The sequence below is a fragment of the Crinia signifera genome, chromosome 2 (assembly GCF_055691185.1).
Source record: "Crinia signifera chromosome 2, ASM5569118v1, whole genome shotgun sequence".
Classification (NCBI taxonomy): Eukaryota; Metazoa; Chordata; class Amphibia; order Anura; family Myobatrachidae; genus Crinia; species Crinia signifera.
Window position 1 is genome coordinate 68771812 of NC_139218.1, and position 20208 is coordinate 68792019.

At 46.6% G+C, this 20208-nt stretch overlaps 1 protein-coding gene across 2 annotated transcripts in view; it reads left to right on the forward strand.

Moving 5' to 3' along the window:
- The window catches only part of CORO6 (coronin 6), a 97244-nt gene that overhangs the window by 51301 nt on the left and 25735 nt on the right, over positions 1-20208 (forward strand). For both annotated transcript variants that reach the window (XM_083172310.1, XM_083172309.1), the window contains exon 4: positions 19400-19529. In XM_083172310.1, the coding sequence (XP_083028436.1) occupies positions 19400-19529 (130 nt within the window). The remainder of the gene's footprint in view (positions 1-19399; positions 19530-20208) is intronic.

Sequence of the window (20208 nt, forward strand, 5' to 3'; positions counted from 1 at the left end):
AATCGGGTCTTAAACGGTATTTAGGACCCAGCCAATGAGCTGGGTCCTAAATTCAGCGCTGTAAATATTTAATGAGCGCTCATTAAATATTCATAGCACTGGATGCCGCCCCCCCCCCCCCCCGCAATGTGTTTAAGAACCCCCCTCCGTGCAGCCGGTACCTTCCGTTGCAGATCCCGGCAATACTGTATGGACGGAGGCACTTATGAAAAAAAGTGTCTTTCGGAAAATGGCTTCCCCATAGGAAAACCAGTTTAAAAAAACTGTCTTTTGTATGGGGGCAGCCATTTTCCGAAAGTCGCTTTTCTTATAAGGGGGGGGGGGGGGATGTTAACCCTGGGGGGGGGGGGGGGGGTTTCACTGAAGACTGCACTGGCTTTGACCCTGTATTTGGAAAGTTTCCAAAAACGGGTCTGCCAGTGTAAAAAAAAACGGCACTTAAACGGTAATATACTGTTTAAGAGATGCGGTGTAAAAGGGGATTTACCTGGCAGACCCGTTTTTGGAAACGTTTTCAAATACAGGGTCAAAGCCAGTTATGCGGTCTGAAAGCAGCATCAGATGCTTTGGAATAATGTGTTTTTACAGTCAGAAGACACAACATTGTATTGTAACACAGTTTCATTGTCTCTGCTAATCTGTTCTAGTGTACAAAGAAAACAGCTTTTTCATTTTAGTAATGTTTCACCTTAGGAGTGTATCGCAACATGAGAACACATTTTTTCAGATGAAAATGAAAGTGTCCAAAAAGTATCTTATTTATTGTATAAGTCGCACACTTCCACTTCATAGTTGCCTACCCTCCTGCATTCTGCAGGAGACTCCCTGAAATAGCAGCAATCTCCCTCTCTACCTCATTAGTCTAGCAATCTCCTTCATTTCTCCTAGTCCACATTACACTGTTACATTTTTGGGGAAAAAGGAATGAGAGATAGATACATTTATATTGAATGATCAGCACCATTTCCCAGCACTTTACCAAGTATAAACTAACCGGATCGCCGAAAACAAGCCATCCTCACCGTTTAACCCTCTTGCCGGCCACTCGCTCTATTTTATGTTCTGGGGGAACGGTGAGGTTCGCAGGTAATGAAGCAAGCCCGCTGCATATAGCCGTGAGACTCGCTGTTTTGATGGCCGCACTCGCTGTTTCCACCTCGCTTTTTAGAAATAGCGTGGTGGAAACAGCGAGTTCAGGGGGTCAGTTGAATTCTGAGGGCAAGCTATGATGGCGAGCAATAGGCACTACTCGCCGTCATAGTTTGCCTGATCGGCATTGAATATACCGCAATATATAGGCAGGTCACATCATCCCACTGAGTTGCATCCTGCATTAGCAAGCATACTGCGGCCACATACAGGGGGGCACTTGAAAGTAAGCTGAGGACTTGCGGAAGTCTATGATCAGGCTTCGGTAAGTGAGAAAGTCAAGAGTTTAAAAAGATGCTGGGTACAGTTTCTACTGAAGATCTGATGTTGCCCATAGCAACCTATCGGATTCTATTATCTTCTAGAAGGTGCTAAATACGTAGGAAGTAGAGTCTGGTTGCCATGGACAATATCCCATCTTCAATAGAACTCCTATCTTAGTAAATGTAAACCTTTGTGTCTGTTCTGGACAATGCGATTACAACTCTGGTTGGACTGGTCACAAGGCAGTGGAGGTTCAGCTGCAAGTGCATGAAGTTTCCACAGACTTTACTACTGTATGTACCTAAGTACCTGCCAATAGCAAACAGACAGTGAGTTCAGTCCCTACCACGTGGGTATGTAGAGAAGATAATGTTGTGATTATGCATAGATACAGATGTGGCATAAAAGTAAATTACTGTGTAATGTCCTTTTTTCTTTAATTGCTGTGTTCTACGTGGGTTCATAAGTAATATGGGGTTACATCTTTCACACAAAATTTGCCTGGTTGATTTATTTTACCCATATCAAAGACAGGGAAGGCAAGGAGTGACCTACAGTATAAGCAGGTGATCAATGGAGCAGGAGAGACTTCAGCCCTCGTCCACCACATCACAATTGTCCTGTGATCATTACACTATATATTCAAACTGAAATAGTATTTTCCACACAGATGATTATTATTTTTTTTTTATGTATTTAGAGAGACTTTGGGGCTGTTAATGTAGGGAATATAATACACACACCCACGTGGCCCTGATCACAGCTACTCAGCTTCTTACAATAAGCCCTTGATCATTTTTAGCTCCAGGCCCATGTGGCCCTTAATTTGACCCTATTAGCTGGCAGAGGGAAATAGCTAAACATTACCGTTGTCCTCAAAGACCATAGAAGACTATTTCTTTGATCTGCTGTATTGCATTGTAGCACAGTGGTTAATGTATACACACTTGGCACAAGTGAGGCTGGAGGTCTGGAACGTTCTCTATGATGAGCTATGCATATTACCTTACGCATTAAGTGCCTGATTATATATAGACATGCAGCCACGTGTCTTGCTCTGAAATGTGGAGCTCCCACTGTGATACAGCAGTTCTAATTATACCACAATCACTAGAAGGAGATGGAGACGTGTAAGCAGCTAATCAGATGCCAAAAACAGAAGCCAGTGTGTGACGGGGGGGTTAGGAGATTCCAGTAAGTTGTTATCCAGACATCAGCACATGGTCATTTTTATTTTTCAAGATCCAGGAAGAGCGGCGTCTCCTTTGTTCAGTTTATGTAAATGGCTGTGGGATTAGAGCCAGCAATACAGTATTATTGAGCCTGGAATCCACCCATCTTTTCTTAGCATGTATGGGTGCAACAAAAACACTTCTTTTATGTGAAAACGGTTCTGGGATAAACGGTAGACAATGTCTAGGTCATGCATTCCCAACCACGGTCCTCAAGGCACACCAACAGTGCAGGTTTTAGTGATGTCCAGGCTTGAGCACAGGTGACTTAATTAGTAACTGAGGGATTCTGATTAAACCATCTGTGCTGAAGCCTGGATATCACTAAAGCAGGGCTGGGCAACACCGGCCCTCCAGATGTTGATGAACTACACATCCCAGCATGCCTTGCATCAGTTTCAGCATGTCCACATAGCAAAACTAATGCAAAGCATCTTGGGATGTGTAGTTCATTAACATCTGGAGGGCCGGTGTTGCCCAGCCCTGCACTAAAGCCTGCACTGTTGGTGTGCCTTGAGGACCGTGGTTGGGAATGCCTGGTCTAGGTCAATTAATATGGGTAGACAGTGAAAAGGTAGACCCTTTCCTAGGTCAACAGTGACAAAAGGTCAACATGAACATGGTCGACACATGAAAAGGCCGACACATATTTTGGATCTATCTCGACACAAGTGTTCTGCGTCCCCTCACATGGCTCGTCATGCTTCGGGCACAGTACCTCGCTGCACTGGACACACTATTATAATCCCCTCCATGTCCACTGGGAGGATAAAGTATGAACAAGAAAAACTTGTGTCAACCCTTTCATGTGTCAACCCTTTCATGTGTCAACCCTGTTCATGTTGACCTTTTGCTTGTGCCAATGTTCTGTCAATGTCTACCTAGAATACATCGACCATTTTTACAATAGGTATCTACCTACTCACTGTCGACCATTAGTGGTAGGCCTAGTGTCGACCTAAACCTTGTTCACCTGTTGACTAGATAACGTGAAAACGGCTTAATACCACAGTATAATAGCCAGCAAGGCTTATGGCTGCCTGGAGACTGCTTTATGACTTGCATGACACAATCACCAGCATTTTAAGCTGCCTTGAACCAGCACTCCCATGCTCCTTGTATAAGGGTCATCTTATTACCCACCGTTACCCACTGAAAATCATACAGAAACAGCAGCATCCACATTATTACAGTCTCATTGATTTTTAACAAATGCTGAATGCAGGAGGTAATGTATCAAGGCAAATTAATAGATAAGGGCCCTCCCTCCACTTAGGGATGGCCATCGATTATCAATGATTTGGGAAACATCGATGGTCTGTGACCAATGGTGAATACTTTTACCATCCATGGAGGGAGAGCCAGATGGGTTTCTGCCATTGATGGTACAGAACTAGCAATTTTTTTTTCTCCAAGTGCAGTGACATGGCTTTGCACCATGACACCTGCAAAGCCTTGTCCATGGGCTCTGATTGGCCAATAGCTCATGTAACACTAATGCAGAGGTGGCCGTCGGTGGGTAAAGCCATCAATGGTTCCCTTTCAGATGGTTTTATGCCATTGAGGTTATCCTTCAATGGTGCCATTGATTTAGTATCTATCTTTATTACACTTTACTTTCAATGCAGCAGTTGTTGTTGTTAAAGGCAGGGCAATGTAAATTGTGTCATTAAGTCCCACCCCCATGACATTATGCTGTGATTCATGGCTTAATGGGAGGGGTGGGGAAAAAATGGCACCCACAAACCATGACATGATGCCATCAGGAGTGGTAATTGTGGTTAGTCAGTGGTGGTGGTTGGGGGGGGGGGGGGGTCTAGGTACTCAGGGGCAGATTTATTAAGCTCTGTGAAGTGATAAAGTGTCTGGTTTTTATCACTGACCAGTCAGCTCCTAATTGTGAAATTACAGGCTTGGTTTGAAAAATTGCAGGTAGGAGCTGATTGGCCGGTGATAAAAACCAGACACTTTGGCCCTTATTCAGGTTAATTCGTTCGCATGCACACACGCACGCAGTGTTACACTTGATAACAGCACGTACGCATCTTGCAGAGTCACGCCTATAGGGCTTGCGAACTCATGCGTTCGCACCCATACTAAAAAGGGTGTGGCCTTTCATTGCGTGCAATTAAAACTGCTCGCACGCGCCAACACATTTTCACACGCACACGCACCACAGTGTGCGTGCGAACATGCTCTTGTCCCTAATGTGTTTGAAAGTGCAAACATGCTACACATGGCAGAGTGAAAATGTACATAAAGGTATGTTATATAAGGGCAATTAATAAATGTGTTAAGTGCATTTGCATTTGTGGCATACAATTCACCTTACCATAATAATTTAAATGTGTCTGCTAACACTTGTTTGGTTTTGTGATGCAAACTGAAGTGGAGCAGAGTTAAATGATTGTCACAATCAACCAATAATTGGTCACAATGGTGTTCAGGTGCTATTGATTTCCCCATTTCGCTACTGTTTTAAGCGTACGAATGAGCAGTTCACAAGAAGTATGCTATGCGAAACTGAAAACCTGCTTTGAGCTTGCGAAAGTTTTGGAGTTTGTGTGGGAACAATCCCTGTTGCAGTCATACGAAAGCAAACCCACCACTCGAAGTGAACGCCCACGTGTACGCCCATGTGTACGCCCAGTTTTGCTCATTATACTGGACGCGCCCATACAAACGCCCACATCACGCCTACTGGCTAAACCTTCGCTCGGACGACAGAAACCGCTTGGAAGATTGCTTGCGAATAGGAATTTCGCAGTTTGCACATGCGCATTGCGTACACTGCACATGCGCCATGGGAGCAGTTGGGTGATACATGCGAATTCGCATGCGAACGTGTCAATGTGAATAAGGGCCTTTATCACTTCACCGAGCTTAATAAATCTGCCCCTCAGAAACCCATCCCATGTTCTTATGATTTCTACATTGGGGGTGGTCCGAATGTTTGATTTAGAAACAAAGCACAAAACACTGTCACATAAAGCCTAAAACAGACACTTATATGTAGCTACATAGTTTACAAGGGAAGAGTGGGATCCGAAGTGTTGCTCATTCACTTACACACAGTCTAATTTGAGAGGTATATAGGGTGAAATTTACTAAGATGTCAAATACACTTCACATGTTGCTATGGGCAACCAATCAGATCCTGTCTACTATCTTCTAGAGGGTGGTAAATAAATAAAAAGTAGCTTCTGATTGGTTGCCCATAGCAACATGACCTGTGAAGTGTATTTCACATCTTAGTAAATTTCACCCATAGTATTTTTAAGATGTGTAACAGGTTAAGCAGGAACATGCCTGGCAGTGATATAGAACAAACTAAGATCTACAGTACATTGAGATCAGTGGAATCCTTTTTTGTTGTGCATATTGTTTTTTGTTAGAGATATAGAACAGCGGTGGGTGGTCACATTAAATCCAGGCCAGGTAGGAAGGTGTGGTTAAGTCTAAAGCAAGCCAGATTGCAGGCACCTGTCGGTTATGTTTGAATTGCTTTCAGAGACGTGAGACAGGGCTCCTGATGTTGGCCATGCTGGCCAGGTAATAGGTCTGAAAGTGGTTAGTCCCGGGGTCCTGGAACTGAAGGTATCCACAATCTGTTTGTAAAAGACCTTCATGACCTGTGATATGTCCTGTAAAGCCCCATACACACATCCGGTGCAGGTTAGTCTCCTCCACACTTCCTATAGGTGATATCCCTATCCGGACTGGGATATATTACACTTAAGAAGTAAGGTTGGATTCTCCAGCACTGTGGATTCTCTCTCAGCTTCGTTTTTTTTTTCTTTTTGTACTGTATTCATTGTACTGTAATGTAGCATATTGTATGCCGAATCAGCTGCATAAGGACATATTATTTAAATCAAAGCTTGTGCATCCTTTTTCGATCACTACGCAAATAAGTAAAAATTCTTACAAAAATCTAAAAATTACATCTGATGCTACTGAGTCACATGGTGCTGACACATTATGGCCCTTATTCTGGTTGGTGCGGCCAGAGCCGCACACGGTGCTCTGGCCGCACAAACCAATCCCCGCCCACGAGACGGATCGCCACGGCCGTCCGTACACGGACGGCTGGCGATCCGCATAAAAATGGTGGAGGCGTACGCCTCCACCATGGTGGGAGCTGCCCCCTGCATTCGATGGTCGTCGACCATCGAAGGCAGGTCCGCACGCCCCAGCAGCTCCCGCAAGCTGAGACCACACGGACAATCGTCCGTGTGCTAGCTTGTATGGGGGCTGAGAGCTGACATCCGGCGACGTCAGCTTTCCGCCCCCATGAGTTGCGTCATACCCTCATTACCATGCATACGCCCCGCGTTTGCATGGGAACGCCCATGAAACGCGGGGCGTACACATAGGGAAATGAGGGTCTGAAGCCCCTCACGCCCCTATACGCCCCCTTTGCGGCGGACGAAATACGTCTGCGGCGAAGGGGGCTGCACATGCGCAGATTGACCTCTGCGCATGTGCAGAATAAAAACATCGGCGGTACGGCCGCACGCGGGCCGTACCGTCCGAACCAGAATAAGGGCCTATGTGTAATGTGACTTTGCACTGAGGATAGATGTATATGGACACACCTCTACTAGCAAACTGGAGAGACAAGCACACCTATTAGACTTGCACGGCATCTGCACGGCATCTCTTCGGCGATCACCAGCTGCTCTTCAGAAGCAGAGCAGCGTAGATCACTGGCACCCCCTTACTGACCCCCACCCAACGGGACACAGCAACCCGTGTGAGGGACAGTAAGTCAATCTCCAATTAGCGGGACTGTCCCACCATAATCGAGACAGTTGACAGGTATGCTTATAGGACAGTCAGACATTCTGACACTGGACTGGCAATCAGAGCCGGACTTAGCCAATTTGATAATGCAGAAAAGATTTTGGCAGGTGCCCCTAGTACCAACTCTAGTTCCCATACATTAAAGATATATATATCCGGGTTGCCGACTTTTTCTGTCTCCTCTCCGGGGGGAGGACACACACTTACCTAAGTAAGCTTCCCTCCACCTGCCCCACCACCGTGGACTCCAGTGTCCCAGCGAGAGTGACCAGGGGTGACGTCATCGGCGCCACGCCCCGCATCAGCTCAAGCGGGTAACCATGGAGACCTAACAACAAAAAACAAAAAAGCAGGATAGTGGATGGAGCGGTCGCAACTTAGGAAGGGAAATTTCATAACAACATTGTAATCAGCTGCCGCATGCAGAGTGCCGTGCAGGCAAAAATGTAATCATAATGAAGAGGGTAAAGAAAGATCAAACTGTAGATAAATAAAGAGCAACAATATATCAAGATAATCAATGCGTAAATATCTGCAGGGCAAGTGAAGAGACAGCAGGCATGTAAAATAATTTCAGAGGTAACAATTCAAAGAGAGATATTCATTAAGTCCCACTGGAGCGATGGTGTTTAATTTGTATATCCATGCCGCCTCATGTTGCAATAACAGCTTATGATGTGACCTCCTCTCTTGGGGGGGGGAGTTACCTGCTCTATCATCCAGTAGCGCAAAGAGGGCAAGGTATGTTTGTAATCCTTGAAATGACGGGCCACAGGATATATATATATATATATATATATAATAACACAGCAGTTGAGGTTGAAAAAAAGATGTATGTCTATCAAGTTCACCTTTGAGCTGGATTTGTCATTGCCTCTTAGAAATATTTACTTTGTTTTAACATTGACTAAATAATGTTATACAGTAGGTTGTACCCCTGAATATTTTTTCCCAATAAATGTTTATCTAACCTTATTTTAAATGTGTTCAATGTGTCCACCACCTCTTCTGGGAGAGAGTTCCACACCCTTACTGCCCTGACCGTAAAAAAATTTTTTCTTTAAGGGTACGGAACCTTTTTTCCTCTAGTCTGAACACATGCCCATGTGTACTAGTCTCTGACCTCAAAGTAAAGAGGGTGCCTGATAGTTAATTATATTGTCCCCTGGCAAATTTGGACATGTTAAGCATGTCTCCTCTTAAGCGAATCTTTTCCAGTGTAAACATTCCTAATTTGACTAATCTGTCCTTGTAGTTTAAAGACTCCATCCCTTTTATTAACTTAGTTGTCCTTCTTTGATCTTTTTCCAGTTTGACCATGTCCTTTTTTTTAGTGTGGAGTCCAAATTGCACTCCAAATTCTAGATGTGGTCTAACCAGTGCCTTGTAGAGTGGAATGCTTACATTTTCATTCCTAGTTTCCATACCCCTTTTAATACAAGCTAGTATTCTGTTTGCCTTCCTTGACACTGTACTGCACCCCAGTTTGATATCCATTAGGACTCCCTTTTTCAATTCAGATTCAATTATCAGGATTTCCCTGTAAACACCCATGTAAATGGTTTATCAAATCAAATATTAATTATTCAATGAATGCAACATGGGTAGATAGATCTCCAATATCTACACTGGTCCCTCTGAGGGCAGAAGCATCCCTGGCAGTTAGAGCCATTTTGAATACAGTATTCTCCCCATTCTTGCTTAGGTTTCCTCCGGGTACTCGGTTTCCTCCCACAATCCAAAAATATACTGGTAGGTTAATTGGATTCCAACAAGATTAATAATAGAATAATGTTAATCCTAGAATGTGTGTGTGTGTGTATATGTGGTAGGGAATATAGATTGTAAATTCCACTGGGGCAGAGATTTATGTGAGTGTTCAAATATTCAAATATTCTCTGTAAAGCAGAATATGTGTGTGCGCTATATAAGAAACTGTTAATAAATAATGTACATGTGGTAGGGAATATAGACTGTAAGTTCCACTGGGGCAGGGACTGAATGTTCAGATATTCTCTGTAAAGCGCTGTGTATGTACTATATAAATAACTGGTAACAAATACAAAAATGTAAGAGTAACGGCATGTTCACTGGAACCAGGGCCGGTGATAGGGTGTCCGGCGCCCTCCTGCAATCCATACATTTTGCGCCCTTTCACATTGCCATTGCAACAAGCTGCAGCCCGATAGTGGGAGTGTATGCAACATGCAATCCTATGGAGGATCTCGGGTGCATGTACTGTACATGTATGCATACACCAGCTCAGTGCTGTGTCCGCAAAATGTTGCAGGCACTAAAGGTGCCCATACACGCTGCGAGAATCACATACATTATGGGCTAGATTGCATCGCATCGCACGGCATGCATGCAATGTGTGTGCGATACGATCCAAAAGCAGTACAAAAAGTATGTGCAGCACTCTGCGGGGGAAAGAAGGAGAGGGAAGGAGGAGATGGAAGAAGAGGGGAGGAGATAGAGGGGGCGGAGTGTTGAGGACTGGCAGTGGCACTGGCACAGCACACTGAGAAGAGGGAAGGAAGGGGAGGCGGCGCTGCTGCCTGTTCGTCATTTGATTGACAGCTGACAGGCGCAGGGAGCAATGGGTAGGGGGCGGATCTGGACATGACATGTCATCCAGGCAGTGGCGTAGCTACAGGGGTCGCAGCGGTCGCACCTGCGACCGGGCCCCTGAGCCAGGGGGGCCGATGGCAGCAGGTCCCCCCGGCCCGCTTAGCCAGTCACAGGCTGCCCTCCTGCGCTGGCCGCGGCTTCCAGAACACGGCCGCGGCTACAGGAAAATGGCCGCGGCCATTTTCCTGTAGCCGCGGCCGTGTTCTGGAAGCCGTGGCCAGCGCAGGAGGCTGCCTGGCCGCAGCCAGTGACTGGCTAAGCGACCAGGGAGAGCAGGAGGCTGTCTGACCCCACCGGATCCCTCGCCCAGCAGCAGCAGATGGAGAGGCAGCATTGCAGCAACAATCGTGAGTTGCTGGCGGGAAATTCTGGCACTGTGGGGGCATATGTTTATTTGGCACTGTGGGGGCATTTCTGGCACTGTGGGGGCATATGTTTATTTGGCACTGTTGGAGCATTTCTGGCACTGTGGGGGCATATGTGTATTTGGCACTGTGGGGGAATATCTGGCACTGTGGGGGCATATGTTTATTTGGCACTGTGGGGGCATTTCTGGCACTGTGGGGGCATATGTTTATTTGGCACTGTGGGGGCATTTCTGGCACTGTGGGGGCATATGTTTATTTGGCAATGTGGGGGCATTTCTGGCACTGTGGGGGCATATGTGTATTTGGCACTGTGGGGGAATATCTGGCACTGTGGGGGCATATGTTTATTTGGCACTGTGGGGGCATTTCTGGCACTGTGGGGGCATATGTGTATTTGGCACTGTGGGGGCATATTATGTGTCTACATTAAAATATAAACAGACCAAGATTTAAATTTTGTTGTATGTAGGGGGGCCCCAAGCTGACCTTTCGCACCAGGGCCCATGAACCTTTAGCTACGCCCCTGCATCCAGGCATTCACAGACAGCGCTACATGCATCAGCGCAAGTGTCCGTGAGAAAGAGGGGGCAGGTCGCAGGAGGATGACAGTGTATGCCCGGTGCAGGGAGCTGCTCAGCCTCTCCATACTGCTGCCCACTGTCAGACAGGCGCTGCGGGCGGCCTGCAGGAGACAGTGAGGGCTGAGGCAGCTTTAGCAGAGCAGGGAGGGAGATAGCGCCTTTTCAGCATGGTGCCTCCCTGCTTTGCAGAAGCTGCTGAGTGGGTAGCACTGGCCCTGACTGGCCCGTGCATGCACGCAAAGCATAAGTTGATCACTTCACTTCTAACACATTGCAGTGACACATTTTTAATGAATGTTTACAAAATGAAACTATTTTTATTGCTGCAAAAAACAGCAATGAGAAATTGTAATTTTCAGGTTTAAAACTAATTTTTTTATAAATACTGTAGATGATACATAGAAATGTACTTGTGAAAAAATATATATATATAGCACCATTATATGTAATCATTATCATTTATGCAGTGTTGAACACTAGGACATTATGGGCCTTATTCTGCTTCATACGCTCCCCTGCGCGTTTGCAGGGGGTCACGATGTTTGCCATCTGCGCTTGCGCATATCTGCATTCCGGATGCTAATGGATTACACAGGTTCTGAGGCTGATTAAAACCAGATTGACTGACTCGCAAAGCTGCGAAATTCACAGCTTTGCAAGTCAAGTAAACGCCGCCAACACAAACGACCGCCCGCCTCATGAACACGCAGATTTCACCTGCACGCATGCGAATGGATGTTTTGCACTATCATTTGATGGTCGCCGACCATTGAGTGATTTCTAAGGTGCTGTCAAATCTAAGACACTCTCAGATTTGCAGCTACCTTATATGGGAAGAGGGCGGGCAGCTGACATCCGGTGACGTCAGCTGCCTGCCCCTGACACCCGCCTCACAGGCAAATTACCATGGGAACGCCCAGCATTTACATGGGGATGCCCCTCCAGTCTGCGGCCACACGCCCCCTGCCTGCAATGGTCTGTGTGAACTATACAAGTCGCCACGTCCGCTTGCACAGATGGCCTGCACATGCGCAGTAGTGAATATGCACATGCGCAGCCCATCAACATCGCTCACCATTGGGAATTCGCAATGGTGAGTTGGTGAAGTTACATTGATAAAATGGCCATATTACAGCGACATCACAGCACTACAATATGTGTAGCAATTGTTATATCAGCTATAACTGGGCATGATTCAGATTGGTATGCAAACCCGAAGGTTCATGTACAAATCAGATAGTATAAAATCTGCGCATGCAGAGGACCCACTCAGTGACTGTGCAGAATGGGTCCTTTGTGTTTGCTCGCGTCCTGCCTACCTCCTAGTTGAGTGGGCAGAATTGGGAGATACATAGAGCAGGGGTTCCCAATCTTTTTTGAATCACGGCACCCTAGAGTATCAAAAATTTTTCACGGCACCCCTAGGCCAAAAATAAATTTATTAGATTGGGTTTATATGTGATTCTTTGGGTCAGGTATGTGGTAAAGGCTTCTGTTTGTACACATTTTATTAATGGCAGCCACCAGCATTGCTTTTGCTTATAAATAATTAACCATTAATAATTTGAGTTGGTCCTGGACTACCAACCCAGGGCACCCCTGCATGTGTCCCAAGGCACCCCAGGGAGCCACGGCACACAGTTTGGGAACCCCTGACATAGAGGGAATTCTATTGGAACGGGGCCTAGTGATGCGTTTTTATGGAAATGCATCATTTTTGCTATATAGTCAATAAGTCGACCCCAAAAGGATCAACAGGGTCAACAGGTCGACATTTAAAAGGTAGCCACATAAAAAGGTTGACGTGAGTTTTTACATTTTCGTGTTAATGTCAACGGGTCTGGATCATTAGGTCGACCTACAGATGGTTGACATTCATTAGGGCGACACCATTGGGTTGACATACTGCAAGGTCGACAGGTGTCTAGGTCAACATGGGACAAGGACATTAGGTCAACACAAGCATGGTCTAGGTCGACATGGGGGTTCTCACTGTTTTTTACCCGAATGTCGACACAGTCGACATGGACACTGGATTAAGTGCACCGTGTCCCCTTGCATGGCCCGCTGCACTCCCCATGCTTCAGGCACGGTGCCTTGCTGTGCTCCGCACACTATTTTATACTCCCACCACGCTCTAGTGGATGGTAGGGCATGAAATACCACCTGTCGTCACATGTCGGCTCAAAAATAAGACCTAGACCATGTCGACCTAATGCGATTTACAAAACAAAATCATGAAAAACTCATGTCACATGTCTACCTTTTTTGACCTTTTGACCCTGCTGACCTTTTGACCCATATGACCCTGTTGACTTTGCATGTCAACCTTTTGGGGTAGACATATTGACTGTCTACTAGACACTGTAGATCTATCAACTGGAACCAGTACATCAGGCCCAGATACTAGCCAGTGCCCAAGATCTCCATGGTAAATACAGTGCCAGAATGCTGACTGCAATAGCCAATCAGATTTACTTTATTGTATTGGACAATCATCTGGTGCACAGTGTGGAGATCTGATGAATGCTACAGTATAATGAAAAGGCATGTGCGATTAAAATGACATTTATTCTTGTCTACCCTACATACCACTCACTAAACAAAACAGTCATGATACAGCTACAAAATGCTATAATTAGTGGGAATAAAATTGTTCTGATCACTGCTGAGGCATGTTTTGTGTCTCTTTAGTGTTTTTCTCCTAAATTGACCATAGAAGGACAACTGTCCTAATGATGACTGTATCATATGTCTCCTAATCCCTGAGAAAGAGTTAATAAATGTTTTATATAGTTTGGACTGTGCTAAAATTAAACAAGGTCTTGGAATAGACATAAAAACATCACAGAGGAGTAAGGACTGAGACAAATCAACTTTAGATCATTCCCAAAGGCTTCATAACAGGTACATAACTGCTGTAAATTAGGAAAGAAATAAAACACTCCACCAAAGTGAGATAGTAGTAAAAGTTCATCAACTCAATCTCAGAAGGTCCCCATATTGTAGAGTCTCACAGCATGGGGCTTTTGCTGCAGTCAGTAACTTTATGTTCTACAGCTCTCTCTCTTTCAAGAAATAACTTTTTCTTAGTAGCTGTACACGGGGACATTTTCTTAGATATCAACCACTTGCCTGAGGATTATTTTCAAAAGTGACCAAATTTTTGACTTGTGTAAAGTTTAATTTAGACAAATACGGATTCAAAAATAATTAAATATTTAAGTGATACAATTATGTCCCTAGCACCACTGGGGCCCCCATCATAATATAACACCCCCCCCCAATGGCAATAAACCGTCCGGTGACAATTGACCACAGTGGCATTAGCCCACAACATATATATATATACTAGGTGATTCATCGCGCCCTACGGGCGCTCTTCACACCGTCGTAAGGGGCTGCGCCCCCTTAATTTGTGAACGTTTGTATATGAGAAATATGGTTAGAATTGTATGAAAGATGCCCTGTATTGCAACTTAGGTGTCCGCGAATCGCGGGAGGGGGGGTCGCGGAGGGTGCCGCGAATTGCAGGAGGGGGGGTCGCGGGGGGGTGCCGCGAATTGCAGGAGGGGGGGGGTTGTGGGGGGGTGGATGCTGCGAATCGCGGGAGGGGAGGGATTGCAGAGAATCGCGGGAGGGGGGTTACGGGGGCGGGGGTTGCGGCGAATCATGGTAGGGGGGGTCGCGGGGGGTGTGCCGTGAATCACGGGAGGGGGGGTCACGGGGTGGGGTGCCGAGAATCGCGGGGGTGTGTGTGTGTGTGCCGTGAATCGTGGGAGTGGGGGTTCCGGGGGGGGGTGTGACGCGAATCGCCACAAGAAAAAATCAACACAGAAAGGTCAACACATGTAAATGTTGACATAAGTGTGGCACTTCATTGGTGTCCATGTCGACACATGAGAATGAATATGAAAACATTCAAAAAATGAAAAAAAAAACTTCAAAAACTCATGTCAACCTTTTTCATTGTCGACCATAGCCATGTCAGTGTTTTCCATGTGCAATTTAATTCTGGAGCTGCCGCGAATCGCGGGGGGGGGGGGGGGGGGTGCCGCGAATTGCGGGAGGGGGGGTCGCGGGGGTGGGTGCCGCGAATCGCGGGAGGGGGGGGTTACGGCGAATCATGGGAGGGGGGGTCGCGGGGGGTGTCGTGAATCAAGGGAGGGGGGGTCACGGGGTGAGGTGCCGAGAATCGCGGGGGAGGTGTGTGTGTGCCGTGAATCGCGGGAGTGGGGGTTGTGGGGGGGGGGTGTGACGCAAATCGCCACAAGAAAAAATCAACACAGAAAGGTCAACACATGTAAATGTTGACATAAGTGTGGCACTTCATTGGTATCCATGTCGACACAAAAAAACTTCAAAAACTCATGTCAACCTTTTTCATTGTCGAACATAGCCATGTCAGTGTTTTCCATGTGCAATTTAATTCTGGAGCTGCCGCGAATCCCGGGGGGGTGCCGCGAATTGCGGGAGGGGGGGTCGCGGGGGTGGCTGCCGCGAATCGCGGGAGGGCGGGGTTCACAGGGGTTCCGGTGGGGGGTTGCCGCGAATTGCGGGAGGTGTGGGGTCACGGGGGTTGCCGCGAATCGCGGGAGGGGGGGTTGCGGGGGGGTGTGACGCGAATCGCCACAAGAAAAAATCAACACAGAAAGGTCAACACATGTAAATGTTGACATAAGTGTGCCACTTCATTGGTGTCCATGTCGACACATGACAATGAATATGAAAAAATTTAAAAAATTAAAAATAAATCTTCAAAAACTCATGTCAACCTTTTTCATTGTCGACCATAGCCATGTCAGTGTTTTGCATGTGCCATTTAATCCTGGGGCTGCTGCGAATTGCAGGGGGGGGGGGGGGGGGAGTGCCACGAATCGCGGGAGGGGGGTCGCAGGGGGGGTGCCGCCCCGAATTGCGGGAGGGGTCGTGGGGGGGTTCTTTTTGCAGCGAATCGCGGGAGGGGGGGTCGCGGGGGGTGTTTTTGCTGCGAATCGCGGTAGGGGGGGTCGCGGGGGAGCGGGGGTTTTTGCCGCGAATCGCGGGAGGGGGGGGCGGGGGGGAGGTTTTGCCGCAAATCGCGGGAGGGGGGCGCTCACCTGGTGACTGTGGAGTAGCAGTGCTGGGCAACATGGGAAGGCAGTGGGTGTCTGGCACTGTCTGTGGGCTCACTGGGCTGGTTCTCTGTCACATACCTCCCAACATGACCCTCTCCAGGAGGGACACAATGCTCTGTTTCTAGACTTCCCCTTAATGTATGATTGCCATCACCTGTTTTAAACAGGTTAATTTCTCAGAAAGGTGTTCAGCACAGATGAAGGCAATCACACATTAAGAGGAAAGTCCAGGAACAGAGCGTTATAGACACAGACACCCACTTTGAGTGACAGATGTAGCCAAATATATAGGAGATATATATATATATATATATGTATATGGGGGATGCAACCCTAACCCCCCCCCCCCCCCCCCCTAGTTGCGGCCCTGGGGTGTCTGGGAGGTAATGCCCTCGGTATATGTATATATATATATATATATGTGCATGATTGGGGGGGGGGGGTGATTTAGCTGGAGATGAGTACCTTGCCCCGGGAGATGAAAATTCTAGTTTCAGCCCAGTGACAGTAAAGTATATGTTAAGAAAGGGGCATGTAGGGCCTGAAAAGAGAATAGGGGATAAGTGCCCAAGTTTAAGAAGTGTGACAAGCCACCAGAGGGGGAGGGGCCAGCCACCACAGTAAGACGTAGCCAACCCTTAGAAGACTTGCAAAAACAAAAGAGGGGGCAGGATTGTGTCAGTACACACACTTTGATTTAAAAAATGGCTGATCTTGGTGTAGAAACAAACCAAGCATCATGATTCTGCTCCAATAAGTTAGTAACCCTAGAGCAAACCTCACAACTTTTGTCTATTTTGAATTGGGACCTGCCATGCTTTGGCTCCGCCCCCCACATGCGGGTGGGGCCACAGGGTGGCATATGTATGACCTCATTCAAATAGAGGAGCCACACCAAACACCACAGTCTGAGACTTACTGGCAGTAGGTGTGGCTCCCCTATGTTGATTTTGGACTCTTCTGTAGCCACCACCTCTAAAACTGCCACTGGCACAGAAGTCCAGTAACAGAATATTTTGTCCCTCTGGGAATGAGTCATGTTGGATGGTATGCACACTGCGTCTATTCAGTTATCAACAGCATTAATTACTGGTTCCTCCAACTGTCGTCCCCCACCCTCGGGATACTGCAACCAGCGGATGGAACAGCGGGATGCTGTAATCGGGCCCATCCCTTTACACCTGTGATTCACTCTTGCTCTGTCTCTGTGTCACAGAATCCCCACCACCAATGGTATTAGTTTGTGCAGTGGCACATAAAGAGAGAAGGGAGCCTGTGTGCAGTCTACGTCTGGGCCCCCTCTTCTCTAGCTGGCAGTGCAGTACTCTGAGCACTAGGGTCACTACAAGGCCCTTGCACTATGCCAGAGTCTAGCGTGCTTGCGCAGGTCTCTGGGGGGGAAATTGTGCTGTGGCCATTTTTGGAGAGATTTTATTACTGCGCATGTGCGTAACACTGGAAAAATTGCAGCAGACCAGTTAGGTGCTAGGCCCTATATTGTCCCCCCTCCAGAATGCAGAGGGATGCAGTTTGAATCCCGGCAGTTAGATTCCCAACACATCCTGGAGGTAATTACAGGGTAAGTAAAACAAGACATTGGTTCCCCCAGAACACTGAGTGGTATTAGTAACCAATCTTGAACACTACATGATAATAGAATTCAGAGATATTGGTTACATGTACCTGCGCAGGTGTATGATATGCCCCCAAGCCACGTCATATTCTCTGTATATTGTTGGGGGTCCCTAGTGCTACAGATGGGGCAGGTCCCATCTTGGCAGGGGATGGCGATGCCAGCCGCCATCCCCCTCCAGCGCCATACCGATTGCGAGAAGGGGACGCGCGCGCCTCTCTTCCAGCTGCTTCCCCGGGTCCCCGCCGGCTTGTCGGCGGTAACCCGGGGTCCCCGCCGCCTGCCCACACCCCCCCCTAACCCTGTCTGTCTCCCTGAGGCGGAGACGGACAGGGTTCCTGTCGCCCCGCCGATGGAGATTGAGACGCGCGTGAGACGCACGTGCGTCTCAGTCTGATGGCTGGCGAGGCTGCTGGCGGATCGCCAGTGGGGACGTTCTGGCGATTCGCCAGCCAGGAAGATATCTTGAACACTACATGATAATAGAATTCAGAGAATTACTGGGGTTGGGCTGCAGGAGTGAGGTGAGGCTAGGGTTAGACCGCAGTGGGGGAAGGTTAGAACTAGACTGCGGGAGGGTAAAATTAGATTTAGGCAATGAGAGGGGTGGGCAGATGCGGATTTTCCACAAGACAACCTAGGCATGTCCCAAGGCCACATGAGGATATCCTGTCTAGAACCTTATTCAGATTTGTACGCAATTCCGATGTTCACGCAGCTGAGAATTTATCAACAGACTGTGCACGCACCTAGGTATTATATTGAGGCCATCTGCATTCAGCAGCAAAATATAGTGCTATGGATTGTTTGAAGGAGGAGGGCCCCAAACCGGTATCTTACCTAGGGCCCTATGAGGTGTAAATTTGCCTCTGGGTTGAGTTATGGTTAGACTATGGGAGGAGTGTGGAGTAGGGTCAAAATACTTACCGGGATGTGTCTGGATTTAGCAATTGGTCTTGCTGGGATTTCGAACGCAACCCTCTGTGGCCCCCCTCTACTACTATCCGTAGCTGATCACAAAATATAATACATTCAATGAATGTAAATAACCATACCTGAGGAAGCTGTCACAAGTGTGTGGTGATTGACCTGTACTTGATTCACTAGACATTTTGTGATGTTCAAACATTTACTAGGAGTTTACACTGAAATGTGTGTGAGGGTAGATGACTGCGGTCCCCGAAGAAAAAACGTGCAGTGATACAGTATGCAATTTGACAGTTTTTATATTTTCTGCGAGGATTGGTAATCCATCGATTTATCATTATTAAACATTTATACGCCTTTTTTTTTTCATATGTAAGTGTAATTTTTTTGGGGGAAAAAGATTGCTTTTAAGAGGATGAAAATATCCCAAGACAGGGCGTCAACATTACGGATACTTCAAATAAGCAATTAATCAAGTTTTTATAATATACGCAGAATATATATTTTGTAATTTGGTATGAGACTTTTCTAGAAATCCTACCCAATCATGGCGCCCTGCAGTTTGCTAAATAATGGAGCAACTGGTCAGGAGTTAGCCACTTTGCTTCTTGTAGCATAACTGGAATAGTTTACAATCAGTTTAATAATAATATTGCACAAACTAATATTATTCTTATTATTCTTCTCTCAGGTTTGGCAAATTCCAGATTATACACCGATACGATCAATTACAGAACCCATCGTCATGTTGGAAGGTCACTCAAAAAGAGTGGGGATAATCACGTGGCATCCATCAGCACGGAATATATTACTCAGCGCAGGTAGTTACTTCATAATATGAGGTTTCCACATTAGAGCTGAGTTCCACATGCATAGAAAGTGACCTAATAACAGATATAGGGTATAACAGTATTTTCACACTATGAATTTTAAGTAATTATTGGCCTTTACTGTATAGTTTATATATATGTTAAATAGCTTTTAATCATGGTGAACATAATATATGCATGGAAATTAGGGACACTAACCCTAGAAACGTCAGGGGAATATATTTATATTCTGTGTATTATATGATTCAGAATGCAGTGTAGAATAAGCCGGGGACTGTCCTGTTAGACTCTTCCAGCTGCCCATAGAGTAGATGCAGTTCCATGATGCAGTTGTTCTCAGTCACAGAAAGATAGCAAGGAAGCTTGCTGCACGCTGACCTCATCTTTGTGCGCAGTCCTTCCAGCCAATCAGTAACTGAGAGCAGCCACATCACAGGACTCTAGCTCTTCCGGTGTTACTGTGCCTGGGAGAGGACCAAATAGCATGCTTGCCAGCAAGAGAAGCCCCTTCTAATCAAGACTGTGTTCCTAATGTAAGTAAAGGGTGAGTAGGGATACTAGGGGGTGACAAAGATAAAGGAAAGTGGAGGGATAGAGGAAGGATATCTATCTACAGTTTAATCTTTGGGTTGAGATTTTTTTTCAATCCCAGAATTACAAAAATGGATGG